The sequence below is a fragment of the Theropithecus gelada genome, chromosome 7a (genome assembly GCF_003255815.1).
Source record: "Theropithecus gelada isolate Dixy chromosome 7a, Tgel_1.0, whole genome shotgun sequence".
Lineage (NCBI taxonomy): Eukaryota > Metazoa > Chordata > Mammalia > Primates > Cercopithecidae > Theropithecus > Theropithecus gelada.
The window spans coordinates 29,804,044-29,822,857 of NC_037674.1; the positions used below are offsets into that span (position 1 = coordinate 29,804,044).

General features: G+C 36.6%; 1 protein-coding gene across 2 annotated transcripts in view; it reads left to right on the top strand.

Moving 5' to 3' along the window:
- The window catches only part of UNC13C (unc-13 homolog C), a 690,142-nt gene that overhangs the window by 556,004 nt on the left and 115,324 nt on the right, over nt 1–18,814 (top strand). For both annotated transcript variants that reach the window (XM_025390112.1, XM_025390110.1), the window contains exons 24-25: nt 9,737–9,825; nt 17,116–17,265. In XM_025390112.1, the coding sequence (XP_025245897.1) occupies nt 9,737–9,825; nt 17,116–17,265 (239 nt within the window). The remainder of the gene's footprint in view (nt 1–9,736; nt 9,826–17,115; nt 17,266–18,814) is intronic.

The following is an 18,814-nucleotide window of genomic DNA, read 5'->3' on the forward strand; positions in this document are numbered from 1 at the left end:
TGTCCCTTTATGACACAATAACAACAAAATGATTATCAGGGTGCCATGTAATAATTTTCATTCATTGGTGAGTGATTACTTTGGGTTACATTATGTTAATAGCTTAATTATTTCATGAATATAATTTATTATCTATCAATTGCAAATAATTACTTAGCTTGTATTCATTTTGTAATAAAAACACATTGCTGAAGCCCGTGAAAAGGATTTATCATTAATTTGCAATCTAATATATACAGGTATATGAAAAAAATCCAAAATTTAATTTCTTTTCAGGACGTTTTAAGATATGGATTTTGAAACTCTAAAGAACTTGTATCATGATAATTGATTTAGAAGGTGCATTTATCCTTCACAATATTTTATTGGTGCAGTCATTTTAAATGGTAGAATCCACAGTTATCCATCAGACCGCTAACTGTTGATGTTACTTCAAATTGTAGTTAGCCATTATTAATATATTTAGGGGAAAAGAAGGGTTCGTTTGTTCAGCTAAATTATTTTAATCTGTTGACCACAGGCAGCTCAATTAGGTAAAATGATAATGCTATTTTTATTGTTATGACTCAAAAAAGGATTGACTCTTCTGTGTCATATGCATGGTGGTAAAATTTCCCATGAGAGTAACTTCACATAAGTCCAGGCAGAATGAAACCAAGGAATCTGGACCCTAATCCCATTATTCTAAATATATGTATCTTTTAATGGTCAACAAAATTATTCTTTTATTTCAGAGATGTATATCTATGTCGCTTTTAATTTTTAATGAGAAATTTGATGTGTCAACTAGAAATTGCATCTGTCTGCCCAAAAGTGTGTGTATGTAGCTCATTGAAATTCATTGTAATACCTATTAGCCACATGGACTCAGTCATTAGCTAAGCAACCCTAGAACAGGAAGGAAAAACATTAATCTTCATCATTTTTCACTTGCCACTATCCTCTCACCTTTATATGTGCTGAGGCAACAGGAGATGAAAGATCAGAGTTTTAAAGGAAGTAATACTCCATGACAGTAGTTCTTCTTGAACTTCAGCAGGCATCAGAACTACCTGATGAGTTTATGAAAACGCACATCACTGAACTCTACCCCCAGTGTATTGATTCAGTGTATTTGGGGCAGGGCCAGGTGATTTGCGTTTCTAAGGAATCTCTGGGTGATGCTGATGCTACTGGTCTGGGGACCATGCTTTGAGAATTGCTGCTCTATGCTTTTTGAAAAGGAATAAGGCCAGGTGTGGTAGCTCATGCCTGTAATCCCAGCACTTTGGGAGGCCAAAGTGGGTGGATCACCTGAGGTCAAGAGTTCGAGATCAGCCTAACATGGCAAAAACCTGTTTCTACTAAAAATACCAAAAATTAACCAGGCATGGTGGCGGGCACCCGTAATCCCAGCTATAGCGGCCAAATTTTACTTTCAGGTTTCTAATCTGTCTCACCTTTTCTTAATATAGAGATATAGGTTACTAGTTAATACATTAATAAGAATTAATCTACTCTTCTCATATTTTCAGGAATTACAAAATATAGAATAAAGTAAATTATCAAGTATATATTAGCTAATAAAATAGACCATTTCAAATTGTCACATATCTTTCTTTCAGTTCTAAAACTGTTTTCTAAAGCAATTTGAAAAGTTCTTCTTATTTCGTTAGAATATCCATTGTTGCCTACTTGTATGTATTTTATCTTCAGGTGGGCAGAAGTTGGGGTACAAAATAAAAAGATTTTTTAATGCCTAGGGCCCCAAGGAGATTACAAGGTGTAGGAGATTTGGTGAAACAATAATTAGACTAGAGATGCCTTTTAGCACTTACTGAAGGATATTCAGAAGCCAGCTGTTCCACGTCTTTCCACACCACCGTAAGCGTCTCTTCCCCTTGGGGCTGACTGCTGTATGAAGAAACGATGTGAGCACAGTGAATATGGTGACAGAATTTACTCCTTCACTAATTCATTCAACAAATATTTATTTGCTGAGCACTTGTTATGAGCTGTAAATTTTACTAGGAACTGGAGATACATTAATTACTAAGATGCAGACCCCATCATCAAAGAACTTAGAAGTTTTTAGGGGAATCAGAGCAATTAAAGAGATAAGGTTTGTGAGAAAAAAACAAGAACGCTTCCTAAATGTGAACATATCCTTCAGATGAAAGTTTTAATTGTTACAACTTATCCTACAACAATTGAGAAATAAACTCAAACCTCGCCTGTTGTTGTGTAAATAGAGGTAAAAAGGGAAATGTAATTTGGCTGAAGTCAGTAAAAGCAACCAGTGATAGCTTCATAGCACCAGATAATAAGGAGAATTGAATGTTTGAAGTGCTGGCCTTTCTGGTTTCTTTCTCCTCCTAACCATCTCTGCCATCTCTGCAATTAGATTTAATAAATTGAACTTAATGGAAAATTAAGAGAATGAGAAGGGCCAATAAAGCAAATTATATTGAAGTGATTTAATAAATATGTTTAGTAATTTAGTACTACTACCACATAAAGTTTAGCTAACTGCTAAATTTGTGAGATTAAGAAAAGGCGCTACCGAGGAGGTTGAAAGGTTTTGTGGTTGGCGAGCCATGTCAAAATGAAATGCAGACCCAGGCAGGTGATGCTTGTTAACCTCATTTCCCAGAGCATTTGAGAGAGCTCACAGGGTTACTCATATACTGCCAAGTCTCTTTTTAAACTCACCTCTCTCTGAACCTTAAGAAACTTAAAGAGAAAGGATACATGCCACAGCAAGGAGAGAGAGGAAGACAGTTTCACTCTAACTGCCATCTTCTATAATAAATCTATTTCATTATCTTGTTGTGATCACCTTCAGTTGCTCGTGCCTGTCCTAACAAACCATAAATCAATGCCGTTACTGGTAAAATGTAACTTCTTTAACCCAGTCAATTCTCTTTTTACCCTGCTTAGCAGAATAGTCCTCAGGCACCCTGAGATAAGGGCTCACAGAGAACACTCTGTCCCTAGCACTTGCTGGTCAACCGGTCCTGAATTCGGTTGACCAGGTGGACTATATTCACATCGCTGAGCAGTGGTTTGTAACACATGTGAGAATGTGAAGCAACAGCCAAATGGGTCAGACAGAGTAGGACAGGGGAAAAGGGCAGAACACAATTCTAAACATAAACTGTCCCATTGATTCTATTCGTAACTTATCCCTACTCAGTCCATTTTCACAATTAGCCAATGGATGCAACATATAAGTTCCTTTTGCATTGTTATAAAACAGGGATTCCTGTTTTTTAATGAACATTTTCAGAAGAGAATTTCTTCAGAGGAAATAGCTTCTAAGAATGCTGCTCTTCAGTCCCCATGTGACTCTGAAAGCATAACGCATTATCTGTACCTTGGTTTTAAAGATAATATATTATGCGTTATCTGGAAAAACGAGGAATTTGAACTATATGATTTCAGAAATTCTTTTTTTTTCTCAATTTCTGTCACTATAATGACAATCCACATGTTAGCAATCCATGAAACAGAGGAATAGTGTATGTGTTGTAGGTGAGAAGAGAAAAAAATGTTTAAGAGAAAAGAATGTCCCATGACTCATCTAAAGCTTGAAGGTGTAATTTAAAACAAAAAAAGTTCATAGAAACAGAAAAAAGTCAAAATTCCTTATATTCACTAACTCAAAACTATATTGAGTGAATTATAAAACGTAAGGCAATCTCTTTTTTTTTTCTTTTAGTTGTCTAGACTGAAGAACCTCATTTAACATATCTCAAAGACATTTTGTTGATTTGAAGCACAGTGACAGTTGGATTTACTGCGTACTCTCTTTAATTAGGATGGGAGACAGCTATTGATGTTCAACTTTTTGAAACCCAGAAGTTAGAAACATGAGTTTATACAACTGATACCTCTAGCATAATATTCATGCAAATCTGAATAGGATAAAGAAAATGCCATAGTCCGTCTGAAAATTGTCATGTAAGTTTGTGGAGTTTCTCCTTAAGAGGCATTTTAAAATGAAACAAAAAGCAGGGTAGTATGGTTAGAGCTGGGCACATTTGTTTCCAGTAGAGAACACCATGTATTCTTTTATTTCTGACAACAAACCACAGTATTCATAATGACACCACAGGCTTATGAAGTGATTTAGGGCATTTCCAGGAAAGTACGCTACTTTTAGATTCACTAGGGAATTTTTGCTGAATTCTCAGTCATATATTTTAAGTTGAAGTAGACCTTATAAGATGAAAAGATTCTGGTCAAGTTGAAGATTTGAAGGAAAATGATCTTTTAAAAAGAAAAAAAAAAAAAAAAGAGCAAGAGCCCAGATAAGATTGTGAGAAGTTGCTTGAAGCAATTCCCTTGTGGAAAGCCAGCTTGAAGGATGATAAGCAAGTTGTCATGATCATATTTGGGTTTATTACACCAGTTAGGAGGACAAAGTGGGGAACAGGAAGTAAGAACACAATGTGTAGATGATTACAGTGGGCTGGAGGAGAAAAATTCAGAATCTGGAAGTGAAGAGGGCAAGACAGGTGGATAAAACATTTCAGAGATAATCACCAATCATATCTGGTATCCAAGTAAATATGGAAGGAAGAAAACAGAAGTAAAAGATGACTTTCACATTTCTGCCTTAAACAATTGTAGGCCATTAACCAAATCAGAGGAAATAAGAAGATAAATAAATTAAGAACAATAATAAGTTGTGCTTTGATATGCTACAATTGAAGTATGTATGGGCCATCAAAGTGGACGTTTACTAGGTACTTGGAAATATAGACATGATTCTCAGGCATGCTGTGAAGAATGTTGATAATATATTTGGGGTCCTTAGCATATGGGTGATAGTTGAAACCATGGGCATGAATTTAATTGCTCAAGGGAAGTATAGAGTAAAAAGAAAAGAAGATTGAAAAAGGAGAATTGAAGGACATTAATATTTAAGAGGTAGACAGAGGAGGAAAGTTAACAGAAGACACAGACAAATCACAGGCAGTTTGAGAAGCAGGGAAGGACTTTGGGAAACAGAGCAAACAACAGAATGAAAGAAGGTAAGAAAAATAAGGTCCTTGAAATTAAGAAATCGTTAGTGACCATATGGAAACATGTCAGTGGCATATCCATAGCAGAAGCAAACCACATTACAGAGAACTAATAAATGTTTAGGAGAAAAGGATGTGGAGTCAACAAGTTTGACAGTGTTGTAAGCGGTTTGAAGGTAAAAAGAAGGAAGGATATTGGCTAGATGTCAATGAGAATGTAGTTCCAAATAAGTTTGGCTTCTCTTTCATTGTCTATTGTTTATTTTAACATAAATGTTACCTAAGCGTATTTATAGGATAGGGTAATAAAGTTAATGGTAGAGGGAATGAAAAGGGAAAGAGATAATTGATGGAACAAAATCCAAAACAAGGAACGAAGAGTGCAAGTTAAACAGCATTTTTCTTGGAAATAAGGCTTTTTCATGGAACTAGAGGTGAAATTTTTTTTTTTAATGTTTTAATGCAAAAATATCGGAGAGTATGAAACCCAACAGACAAAGGATTAAATTTTGGCCCCTGGGGAGATGGCCAGGAAGTTACCTTCCTTCCTGATTTGCACTTCCTTACAGAAAATAACAGACTGCTAACACTGATGAGCTGAACACAGGAAAGATAGCTGAGTAGCCTGTAGGAAATGAAGGAAATGAGATAGTAATAAAGACTGTGGAGAAGAAATAGAATTCACACTAAAGATCCTTAATTTCTTCCATGCAAAGTCTATTTTTCAAGAGTTTGTATTGAGCTATCTAAAGAGTTTAAATGACTTTGCAACCCATTGGTTGTAACTCTAGCAAGAGCTTGAGGGTCAGTTTAACAATTGCTGCTGTAAGAGAATATATAACATGTATTTTCTTTAGATCTCTAGGGAAAGAATCTGTTCTGGAAAACAAACAAACAAACATGCAGTGTAGGTATGGTAACCATTCTTCTGAACCAAACAAATAGCAGGGAAACACCTGACATGGTCTGGCAATGAGAGAGAGATTTGAAATCAGGATTAACTTGATAACTCTGGACTATATGGTTTCTAAGGAATAAAAGACTTCAGGGGCAAAATATCCTATTCATAGTTAATGCAAGGTATCAGTCCAAGGAGATGAAGATGATATGGGACTGCTTCTGTGAGGGAATCTTTTATGCTTTTGTCTATCCTCACTTCCTTCCTCAACATGTGGTAAATGCCCATGCATGCAGGACACTGGGACAGACACCCAGGACAGAAAGGTATGAATGAGTTCTATGGAAGAGGTAGATGTGTAAGAGAACATTTAGAGAGAACACTGCATATATAGTTATAGTAAAAAGCATAGTCAGTTTAGAAGCTAGATCTACTAACTGCCTAGGGCAAGCTACACTTGGGCAAAAATTTTCAAAAGGAGGTAGTAAATGAATTATCTTTTAAAGAAAAAGGAAAAGCAAATCTTAAGGAAAATAACTTAAAAGATGTCTTTACTGGTCAGGTGTGGTGGCTCACACCTGTAATCCCAGAACTTTGGGAGGCCAAGGCGGGTGGATCACCCGAGGTCAGAAGTTCAAGACCAGCCTGACCAACATGCTGAAACCCCGTCTCTACTAAAAATACAAAAAAATTAGCCGGGCATGGTGGGAGGCACCTGTAATCCCAGCTACTCGGGAAGCTGAGGCAGGAGAATTGCTTGAAACCAGGAGGTGGAGGTTGCAGTGAGCCAAGATCGGGTCACTGTACTCCAGCCTGGGCAGCAGAGCAAGACTCCATCTCAATTAACAACAACAACAAAAAAAGTATTGTCTACTAGCTGTCTCTCCCAGACAAGTTATATTTATTACCATAGCTCAATGGTATAAAATACCTCAATGGTATAAAACTCAGTTAATACCTATGTGGGATTATAGTTTTTCTGATTATCTGAACCATACATATTTTGGCAGCCTAGATTTTGGAATTTTCAAGCCTTTCATAGAGTGGGGAATTAAATCTGTCTTAAAAACTTCATTTTAAATTCAGAATTTGACTCAAAATCCTTAAATTTTCATTGTGTATATTCCTCTTTACATAGAAACTTTATTTATTTAGCCAGCCAGCCAATAAAGTTGTTCAGATACACATGCTAATTGAGTTTCTACTTCAGAATGAATTAAACTGTGACTTATGAATGTTCGAAATTTTTCTGTTCTTTCCCTCTTTATTTTTGCTTTTAACAATAACTCTAAATAACGATACAAAAAGATTCAAGATAATTTTGATGTTATACTACTTACATAACTAGGATAAGGTTTAAACCTTTGAAAAAATAGATTGCCTTTTACCTTTACAAAGTACCCAATATTTTTAAAAATATGCTACTGATAATTTAGGCAATGAGCTCTCAACTCCCAATCTATTATTTCTTAAAATTCTACAAAATTTGTAGGAGTAAGAAAAACGTCCTCAATTTGGACACATGAGGTAATGCAGAAGAACCCAAGAACTGGTAGTTTTACTACCTAAAGAGATTGTTTTATTATTAGATGAGTATGATATTTATGTCCATTATGCTCATTATTGAAAAAGATCTGCAATTTACAAACGCCATGTACATCAGCCTCAAAATTGCTTTGCCTGTTTTAATGGTGTGATATAGATTACATAAACGTTAAATAGTTAACTGAAACTGAAACTTTTCCTTTTGTGGGAGGGACTGGTTACATGACAGAGACATTCCGTCTGCACCTACTTAGAAACATACCTGTGTATCCAGAAATTAAAACTGTCATCCTTTGTTCAAATCACTGTAGTCTGGTAGTTTTAGGTTGTCAAGTAATAATTATTTGATAAGAAATATCTATTCACCAAATACCTAAGGTGGACTAAAATAATTTTATGAGAAAATAGCATAATTTTGTGCAAGTGACCTATGTAGCCATTTCTGTATGACTTTGAAGTCATTATCCGGTGATAATCCTACCTCAATGTGAACAAATTACCTCAATGTGTATATTAAACTAATAGGAAAACCAAAACACATTTTAAATAAGAAGCAACCCCCATTTCCTGAAGAAAATACTACTTTCAGAGCAATTTCCTTGGAGGTGGTAGAGGAAGTGGAGAGCCTGAAGAAAGCCAAATGGGAGAACTTATCTCTCATCTCTCTTCCCCAACATTTTTATCAAATGAAATCAAGGTAAAATTGTTATTAGCAGAATAAGAAGAAAATATAATTTTAAAAAATTCAGCCTGCATGGTTCCTTAAGAGTGGAGTGGAAAATCCACATGTGTTTTCTTGGTTAAGGGTTAGGGAGTGATAGTTTGTTAGGCAAGTTGTGATTAAATTCACTATCCGTACCTTAAGTCTTTTTAAAATAAGTATGTGCTATCTAATTGTCTTTCTGAATTACTTCCCTGCAACTGGTTATAGTTGAATAGAACTCTTAGAAAGTATGAGGCTCACAGATATGCTAATTTTCTGACTCCTACAGAAGTCTCTCTCTGTTATGGTAGCCTGTGTGTCTGGACAAGAGCTGTCAGCATAACCGATTACTAAGACAGAAAAAAAAAAAGATACAAGGAGTCCAGAAAAATCACATTGCCTCCGAGAGAGGGCAGAAACTAATCAATCCTGAAAATTACCTGGATTTGAGTTAACACTGATATAAAAGATGGGTGTGATATAATTAATAAAGTCTCAAATGCCAAATGCAATATTTGACTTTCATTCCAATGTGTTTAGTCATGTCACTGCAACTTAGAGCTACCCCGCTGCAGAGATGTATAAATCATTCTTCTTCCTAGCAGTTCCTTAGTATCAGGAAGTACTTTTGGAGGAATATAGGGCTTACGTCCAATGCACACATACAGGGACACTTCTTGGTTCTGTATCGGCTCCCAGGACTTTCAACTGATATTAGGTCCTATATTTAGTTGGCATTCTTAGATTCTCTTACTTATACTAAGTCACGCTTTAATTCGTTTTACTCCCCAAACTTGGCTTTATCCTGTCCTCTTCTTTTCAATAATAGATCAGCTTGGGCAAGAACTAATGACAGTAATGGTAGGAAACTAAATTTCTAAAGGTAGAAAGAAAGAAAGAGTCACATTCCAATTTCAGAGAATATTTCAAATTGCTATTTACATGAATTTCTCTCTGCTTGAGACAATAGATCTATTATCCTGAACTTTCAGCTGTAAATTAGCAACCAGGAAGAAAAGTCAGGCCTGTCGTCTCCAGAAAAACATGGGAGTGCTTGGATACCTTGTCTATCCTATTACTCTTAATTCCAAAGTTGGGGGAATATGAAAACACCTTTAAATAATGCACAACACAATATTCAAAAGTTAATTTTTAACAACTTTTATTCTTAATGTGCCTATTTATTTACAGGGGTATTGAAGATTTAAATATATTTTGAAGCAGCACGTATATTCAGCTGAAGTATAACAGGTTTTCTAAATTGTGGAATTATCATGTTCTGGAGGATATTTTTGTCATGGCTTGCTTCTCATTGCTATAACCAACAAAGGCTTTGCTACCTAGCTGTTATTTGTATGCATGCCTTGAATTTCAAACCATTTTTTGTCTATGAGAACCCCTTGGTTTCTTTAAAGTTTCCTAAATGTTTAGATTTGATTTCAAAGACCAAAAAAACAAAAGAAGAGAAAAAAGTTTACGTGTTGTTTGAAGTTACCATATAATAATCAAAATGCTTGTAAGCGAAACAGAGGCATGCTTTCTCAAAACTCCAAAGTAATATTGTTTATGGTCTCTCTGCAGCTAGATTCTGAAGCTAGTACTATTCTAAAAGAACTTCAGGTTAAGCTCAGTGGAGTCCTGGATGAGCTCAGCGTCACGTACGGTGAAAGGTAAGTGACCTCTATTGTCATTATCTAAATTAGATAATTAGGTGTCAGCTCATAATATTCTTGCCTTCAATATTGTTTCCTCTGACTGACTAAATCTATTTAACTTCAAGACCCAATCTAAATGTCATTTTCTCTGAAACATCTGTTATGACACCACAATCTAATAGTGCTGTCTCGCTATGCACACCCTAGAACTCTGTGCATCCTTCGGCCGGGTAAGACCTATAACACTATCCTCTAAGTCTTGTTTTACCTGTCTGTTTCCCACACTCAGGAAACCATATCTCATACCTATATGCAGTTCTAGTGTTTAGAGCTTGGTGACTGGCTATTGAAAGACTAAAGAGAGGGAGGGAAGAAAAGAGAAAAACTTCACATATATAAGAAGTTTCAGTTGTATCCATACCATATATATCAATGTGGTTGCATTCAGTATAGCTGGATCAACAACCCTATACCAAATTGTCAGGATTCTTGGATTTAGGGCTTAGCAATCTGAATACAACTACCCCATGCGAAGGAGTTTGGAAACTACTGATATATCTATATATTTTAAATGTTTGTTAAAACTAGCTTTATCTGTGATACGATTCTAAAGAAAGGTAAGTTCACCCTAGTTAAATTTCACTTCAGTTCTGTAGGAAAAAGCTATCATCTCATCAAAATGTTAAAATAGACAGGAAAGAACATACATTTTTGAAGAGGTTCATTAATATAGAATCTGCTTTAAATAGTAGTTCAATAACTCATGTATTATTTTAAAATATGTGTTCAGTTTTCAAAAGAGACTATAAAGATTGCTCTTCAGGGCCGGGCGCGGTGGTGCACGCCTGTAATCTCAGCACTTTGGGAGGCCGAGGCGGGCGGATCATGAGATCAGGAGATCGAGACCATCCTGGCTAACATGGTGAAACCCCGTCTCTACTAAAAATACAAAACAAACAAAAAACAAAACAAAACAAAACAAAATTAGCTGGGTGTGGTTGTGGGCACCTGTAGTCCCAGCTACTTGGTAGGCTGAGGCAGGAGAATGGCGTGAACCTGGGAGACGGAGCTTATAGTGAGCCAAGATTGCACCACTGCACTCCTGCCTAGGTGACAGAGTGAGACTCCGTCTAAAAAAAAAAAAAAAAAAAAAGGCTCTCTTCAGGTAGGGACTATCTCTAGCTACCACTCATCACCTACTGTTGTGTTTTAGAACGATCCAGTATTAATAAACATTTTTCAATTAGTTATGCCATTTTTTAAATGAGAAAGACAAAAGAGTCTGAAAGCATCATATTTTTCTTCTTAGATGTAGGAATAAAGCAGAGTGAAGAATAATCTCCCACTTAGACTTCTCTTCATTATCAGAGGTGTGTCCGTAACTTCCTTAAGCAAGGTAGCCTTGTCTTCGTGGAACTCACCTTCAGGGCTCAACTGCTGAGCCAGAGCAGCCTTGCTGTGTTGAGCCGAGGGTAGTCACCCTGACTCTGCAGTGTTGTTAGCTGACTCGATGATCCTGTCTATTTCATCTGGATGTTAGTCAGCAATTTCTAGATTCTGTTACCTGAAGTTGGAAAGACATAGATTGTTCTAGAGATGTGGGGTTCGTTGACTCTGACTTGGGGTGACACTGAAAGATGAAGAGGCCTTTGCTGAGTCATTTCAGGCTGCCTCTCTTTGTTCTAGTTGCAAATTAACATGTGGCTAGCAGAAAGACTGTTGCCTTCAGCCACGGAGGCAACATTAGAGATTATTTAGCGAAGTTTGGGGGAGAAAAAAGAGGTCAGGAATAGCTCGAGTTGTTCAGATCTTTATGGAAAATAAAATGGCTAAACAGAGTAGAAACTAGAATATAAGTAAAGTATAATTAAATTATTTTCTGTAAAATACCTAAATCATTCTGAGGATAAGTGCTTTTTGTTTTGTTTTGTTTGGGGAGGTGGAATATTCAGGTTATAAAGGCTAGAATATGTTTTCTGATTTGAAAGATACCTGGATAAACCACAGTTATGAAAGAAGGAGTAGTGTCCTTCGGAGGACACTTGAAGAACTTTATTTGTATGAAGTCAGCTCTTTTAACCTAAATAGTAAAACTGCAGCTACCCAGAATCCATTTATTCTTGATTTTTTAAATATAGGAAAGAATTTAGTACTTTGTTCAATTAGGGTTTATTAGGACTATTGGAATAAATGGGCCACATGTCACGCTTTCCTCATAAAAAGTATAATTATTGTATCCTTGTTGCTATGTTGCTATGGCTTTATTCCTCACACTACCAATCAGGTCTGTATTATACTCTCAGGGTAGAAAAGTCTCCAGTAATCAATGTGATCATGCTGTAAAGTCAAAATGCATAATTTTAGTGTAAACCTACTCTTCTTAAGGTTTAAACTGGCAGTGTAGAGTTTTAGAATTAAGTGTATAACTAATTGTAAAAATCCACTTGATTTTATGTTATTAAAACTCGTAATTAAATAATTCTACTATATACAGCTGTTAGGATGTTTTTGCTGTCAAGTCAGAGCTGAGCCAAACCACACATTTGTGGATTCCTGACATGCTCACAGGGCACCTACCTGGGAACTGAGACTAAGTTGTATAACCTCAATAATAACTTAAAGATGGTCTTAAAATTTTCAAAGGGTGTGCTACTGGGATTTCTGCTTACACATGTTTTGCAGTTTGGTTTTTGGTTTGCTCCTTTTTTTTCTTCTTCTTCTTAACCCACACCTTTAGTACTAGAGGCTGGCTAGATTAAGTAAACAAAAAAATTCAGGAATATTTCCTAGGCATTATTCTGTGAGTATGTGGCTCCTTGGGTGCTCACAAAATCTGTAATTATTTACTGGCACTACTTTCATTCAAGCCAGTTAATATAGACTTTTTTTTTCTACCAAAAAAAAAAAAAATAGAAAAAGAAAAGACTTTTTAGGTGAATTTACCAAAAATTGATAGAGACAAAAAGGTAAGGTGCAAGTATTGGCTTCACCTGGATTAATGCAAAAGTAGAATGCTATTGTCCATCATACCTCGAGAACCCTTCCTCTATATGCCTGATACCATACCCAGAGCTGGCTTCTCATTAGAGTTTACAATATGGGTCTGTTTAGAAAACTGAGTTTTCACATAATAGGAACATAAATGTCACACCTCTTGTCCAGTCTATCCCCCAACCCCAATGCTCTAATTTGAAAATCAGTGCAAAAGAAAATCACTGCAAAATCAGTCTATCTCCCCACCCTAATGCCCTGATTCAAAAATCAGTGCATATGAAAGTAGTCGTTTCAAAGGTGATTTTTACTACAGCCTGCATAGATCATTGATGACCCAGTGGTAAATCAACTAGTTCAAAATATTTTCAACATGATTTACCTTCCTTTTCAATTGCCTCAAGTATCTACTACCTTTACTTTGATTCAATACACACTCCACCACAAACAACATCCCCTTCCTCATTTTCCCCACCATCTCTTGCACCCTCTACCTGACCAAAGTTCAAAGGCAGCTTCAGCCAGATAAAAGTGAAATAATCAAGGATTTAGACTCTCTTAGATGACAGCTTGGAAGAGAATGTTCCTTTAAAGCAGATAAATATGCAGAGAGCCAAGAAATGAGCCAAATTCAAAGGGGCCAGCTGAGATGCAAGGATCAAGGAACCAAATGTAAATGCCAAGTCCAGAGGGGCAAGAATGGTGTTGTCAACAGTAAAGAAATCCAAGAATGCAGGAGCCAAAAATGGAGACAGATCAAACATGACGGTAGAAGTGGAATCAGTCCTTGAATATGTACACAAAATTATGAACAAGCGCATGTATAACCCTGCTATTAAAGGCCCAGAAGCAAGAAAAAAACCCAAGTTGTGATCATTTAACATTTATTAAAATTTTTCCATGTTGGGCATGGAAATATGTAGAATGCATGCATGAATAAACAAATACCTATATTGTATTTAATAAAAGCATTATATGGTGAACATTCCTAAACTTCTATTTAAAATCTGAGGAATTTATGCATTTGGATACTTCTCAAATACTAACTGCAGAATCATTGTGTGTGGAGGAGGAGAGGAATGGGATTGAGTTGACTGCAATACTAAAATGAATTCCCTCCTTCTCCTCATTACCATTCCAATGATTTGACCATTTTCCAAGCTTTCATTGATCTTCATTCTCCTAAGTAGGTTTTTCTTGCCTGCCCACACATGTGTTATCATTACTCCTATTGTTGGAAGCATGAAAATAGCAGACAATATACTAAGTAGGTTTTTCTTGCCTGCCCACACATGTGTTATCATTACTCCTATTGTTGGAAACATGAAAATAGCAGACAATATAAAGAAATGGTGATGAGGCTAAGAGTCTCTAAGATTTGAAAATCCTACTACTTGCCACTGCTTACTTAGGAAAGAACCATCAAAACTGGTGTAGGGGATATACAGAATGAAAAAGGCAATACAAAGTATTACTCTTCGCGGCATTTAAATTCTTAGAGTGGATGAGGAAATAGAGGTAGGTGGAAGGAGATGGTCCATTAATGCATTCAAGCCGGATTTCTTTTTAATAGCTTTATTGAGATATCATTACCATATAAAAATTATGTATATTTAAGGTATACAACTTTGTTTTGATACACATATCCATTATAAAATGGTCACCACGTTCCAGATAATTAACATATCTGTTACCTCCATGGAGTTGTCATTTGTGTGTTTTTGTGTGTGCGTGTGTGTGTGCTGAGAACATTGATTTAAGATCTGTCCTCTTAGCACATTTCAAGTATATTATGCAGCAGTTTTCACTATTGTCCCAATATTTCTTGCACAACCTCTTTGTGCTAAGCATGGCATACTGTGCCATGGTATAGGCATGCAGCCCTGAACAAAACAAAATTCCTGCTCTCATGGGGCTTACATTCTAGGGAGGGACACAGGCAATAAGCAAATAAATTATTCAGTGTGTCATATAATGAAGAATGCCATTGAGAAAAAAAGAACAATAAGGGAACAGAGATTGATAGGAATGCCATTTCAGCTTGAGTGAACAAGGAAGATTTCTCTGAAGTGGTATTTGGTATATGCCTGAAATAAACCAGGGACCAAGAGAGCTATGAGAATTTCCTTCCATGGCAGAGAGAATGTAACAGTGGCCATGAGATAAGAGTGTCCTCGGAGAATTCTAAGAACACCAGGAAGTCTATTGTGGCTGGTCTGCAATGAAACAGAAGGAAGAGTGGCAAGAAATGAGATCAGTGAGATTGCCAGCACCAGATTATGCTGGGCTTTTAGTCTGTCAAATACATCTAGAGTTTTTCTAAGTGGAGTTGGAAGCTATTGAAGATTTTTAGCAAAGGAGAAACACGATCTGGTTTTTATTTTAAAAGGCTCTCTGCAGGGGGTTGAACAGAGACAATTTAGGAAATTATTGCACAGGTTCAAGTGGGAGGATGGTAAAGGGATCTATAGCAGCATTTTTGGAAGTAATAATAAATCCTCAGATTTAGGATACATTTTGCTGATAGGTTGGATGTTGAGTATGAGAAACTCATCAGACTTTGAAGTGGAAAGATTGCATGGGCAGTTAAATAAAATAGTCTGGAGTCTGCGTTAGAAGTCAGGTCTGCAGATGTGAATTTGGGAGCCACCAGTATATAGATGGTATGGAAGCCATGGGACTAGATGTGATTGCCAAGAAAAGGATTGTTGATGGAGAAGCGAAGTGGTCCCAGGATCAAGCCCAGAGGATCACTGTGTAGATTTCCAAATAAAATACAGAATACCCTCAGTTAAACTTGAATTTTAGATACATAAGGAATAACTTTTAGTATAATTGTGTTACAAATATTACGTGGCCATGTTTGTATGAAAATATTCACTATCTGAAATTCAAATTTAACTTGGTGTCCAGTGCTTTCATTTGATAAAAATGGCACCTTTACTGCAATGGTTAGAGGTCAGGCAGTTGGGAAGGAGCAGCCAGTGAGATCAGAGGAAAGCCAAGAAGGTGTGGAGTCACAGTATCCAAAGGAAGAAGGTGTATCCAGAAGCCAAGAGTGTTTCTTTTTTATTTTTTAACAACAAACTTTATTGAAATATAATTCACATACCATAAAATTCTCCCATTTAAAATATGCAGGTTAGTGGTTTCTAGCATATTCACAGATTTGTGCAACTCTCACCAAAATCTAACTTTAGAACACTGATATCACCACAAAAAAGAAACCCCATACCTATTAGCAATAAATTCCATTCCACTCTCCTTTCCAGCCCTAGGAAACCACTAATCTCCTTTCTGTCTCTATGAATTTGCCTATTCTGGATATTTTATATAAACTGAGTCATACGATATGTGGTGTTTTGTGACTGGCTTCTTCACTTAGCACAATGCTTTTAAGCATATGGTTGATTTATATGGTGGCAGTGGCAGTACATAATTTTTCTTTTAACTTTTATGTTCAGGGGTATATGTGCAGGTTTGTTACATAGGTAAACTTGTGTCACAGGGGTTTGTTATACAGATTGTAACACATCATCCAGGTATTAAGCCTACTACCCATTAGTTGCTTTTCCTGATCCTCTCCCTCTTCCCACCCTCTACCCTCCAATGGACCCCACTGTGAGTTGTTCCCCTCCATGTGTCCATGTGTTCTCATCATTTAGCTCCATTGTGGAAGACAGTGTGGCAATTCCTCAAAGACCTAAAGACAGAAATACCATTCGACCCAGCAATCCCATTACTGGCTATATACTGAAAGGAATATAAATCATTCTACCATAAAGACACATGCAGGCATATGCTCATTGCAACACTATTCACAACAGCAAAGTATGGAATCAACCTAACTGGGTAAAGCAATGTGGTGCATATACACCATGAAATACTATTCAGCCATAAAAAGGAACAACATCATGTCCTTTGCAGACACATGGGTGGAGTTGGGGGCCATTATCGCTAGCAAACTAACACATAAACAGAAAACCAAATACTGTAAGAGTCTTTCTAGAGCGGTCATTTCCCAAACCATGCTCAGAGGAACTTCTCAACTGTGGCTATCAGATGTAGGGACTGAATGAACCTCCACTCAAATTAATTCAACCTGAAGAACAGTACTTTTATCTGCCTTACTTATTAGTATTATACATAAGGTTTCATTGCAACAAAAATTTTCGCAGTTAAACAATGAATTTGAAAACTCATGAGCAGGGGAATTCACACCAGTTGAAACAAATTAGAATCCTAGGGTGAAATTGAAACAGGCTCAGGCAGAATGTATTCTTATATTCTAGAATTTATATTCTTTATTTTTAGTTTCCAGGTTATAATTGAAGAGTGTATAAAACAGATGAGTTTCGAATTAAATCAAATGAGAGCAAATGGAAACACCACATCTAATAAGAACAGTGCAGCAATGGATGCAGAGATTGTGTTAAGACCTCTCATGGATTTTTTGGACAAAACGTAAGTTTTTTTGCCCAGTTCCTCTTTACTTATTGCCCTAAATTTGACTTGTAAGGCTTTAAAAAAAATATTGATTTCCTCTATGTAAGGCAGCATTAAAAGTCTTTCTATAGAAATAAATGAATTCAAAAATAAATAAATAAATTCATTAAAAAACAACATACCTTTAATTGATTACTAGATAAAAAATAAAATAGGAATGATTTTGTACAAGAAAGGAAAAAAGAGGGGAAATAAGTTTTATAACTGAGGAGGTTGCTGTTCTGAGGCAGAGAGAGATTTGGAATTTCATGCTCCTTGGATAACATATTGTTTTCAATCCTCCTGGACAGAGAGGAAGACTGAGCTGAGTCCAGAATATCTGATTTCATGTCAGAAACCTGATGAAAAAGAATATCACAGATGTGACTGGAATTAACTTAGCTCAGAGGCAAGCAGATAGCTGCCTGACCCAACCTTCAATAATGATTTATTGAGTGCTCACCTATTTCAAACCGTATTCTACGCACTGGACAGTGATGAAAAAGAAAGCCGAAGTCCCTGATACCATGGAGATTACAGTTTAATGGTGGTGGGAGTGCATGGGAATGCAGGCCATTATGACTGACTAAGACAAATTCTTAACCAGAAAGTTTGGTTGGTTGCTCTGTTTGTTTTTAAGATTTTTGTTCTGTTCCTACTCTTAGAAGTTCTAATTTAGTAAGTCTGAGGCAGGGTCGAAGCACCTATATTTTGTAATGTGTCCACATTTGGGAATCATTGATCTAAAACAACCAGACACATGATTTCTTAAACAGTGGTACTCAAAACCAGAACTGAATGTAGAAGAGAAAAGTGAATAATAATTTTGAATGACTACCAAGGGACCAGTGTCATATATGTTAGTTTACATATGTTATCTCATTTATTATTGTTGTGGCAAATTAATATCAAAAGGACCAAGATTTAAACAAAAGAGAAATTACAATGTCTTTCTTTAAAGACAAGGATGGCAGTCACCCCACGGGACTGCTGCTGCCACCAGCACATGTAGACACCACTGCATTACTGCCATCAGCCACTGCCCCAACAAAGCGCTTTGGCCAGCACTCTCCATCAGAGTGTTGTTACCAGAAAACCTTCGCCCCTCCAGTGCAGCAGGTGCTTACCCTTGAGGAGAAAGAAAACAAAGTAATGGGCCTGGTACCATGTCCCAGGGTTAGAGCATGCAATCTAGGAGTGCCAATCTAAGCCTTGGCCCCCTGAAATCTTCCAGAAATGAAGCCATTGACTTTGACTGAACCCAATGTATACCACAGTCAAATCCTCAAAGCCTCAACGGCATGAAAGAATATAAAAGCAAAAAAAAAAAAATGCTATTCAAACAACAGCAACTTAAAAGATTAAAGGAACATTAGCCCATGCAGATGAGAAAGAACCAGCATAAGAACTCTGGCAACTCAAAAAGCCAGCGTGTCTTACTACCTCCAAACAACCACACTAGCTCTCCAGCAATGGTTCTTAACCAGGCTGATGTGGCTGAAATGACAGATAAAGAATTTGGCATCTG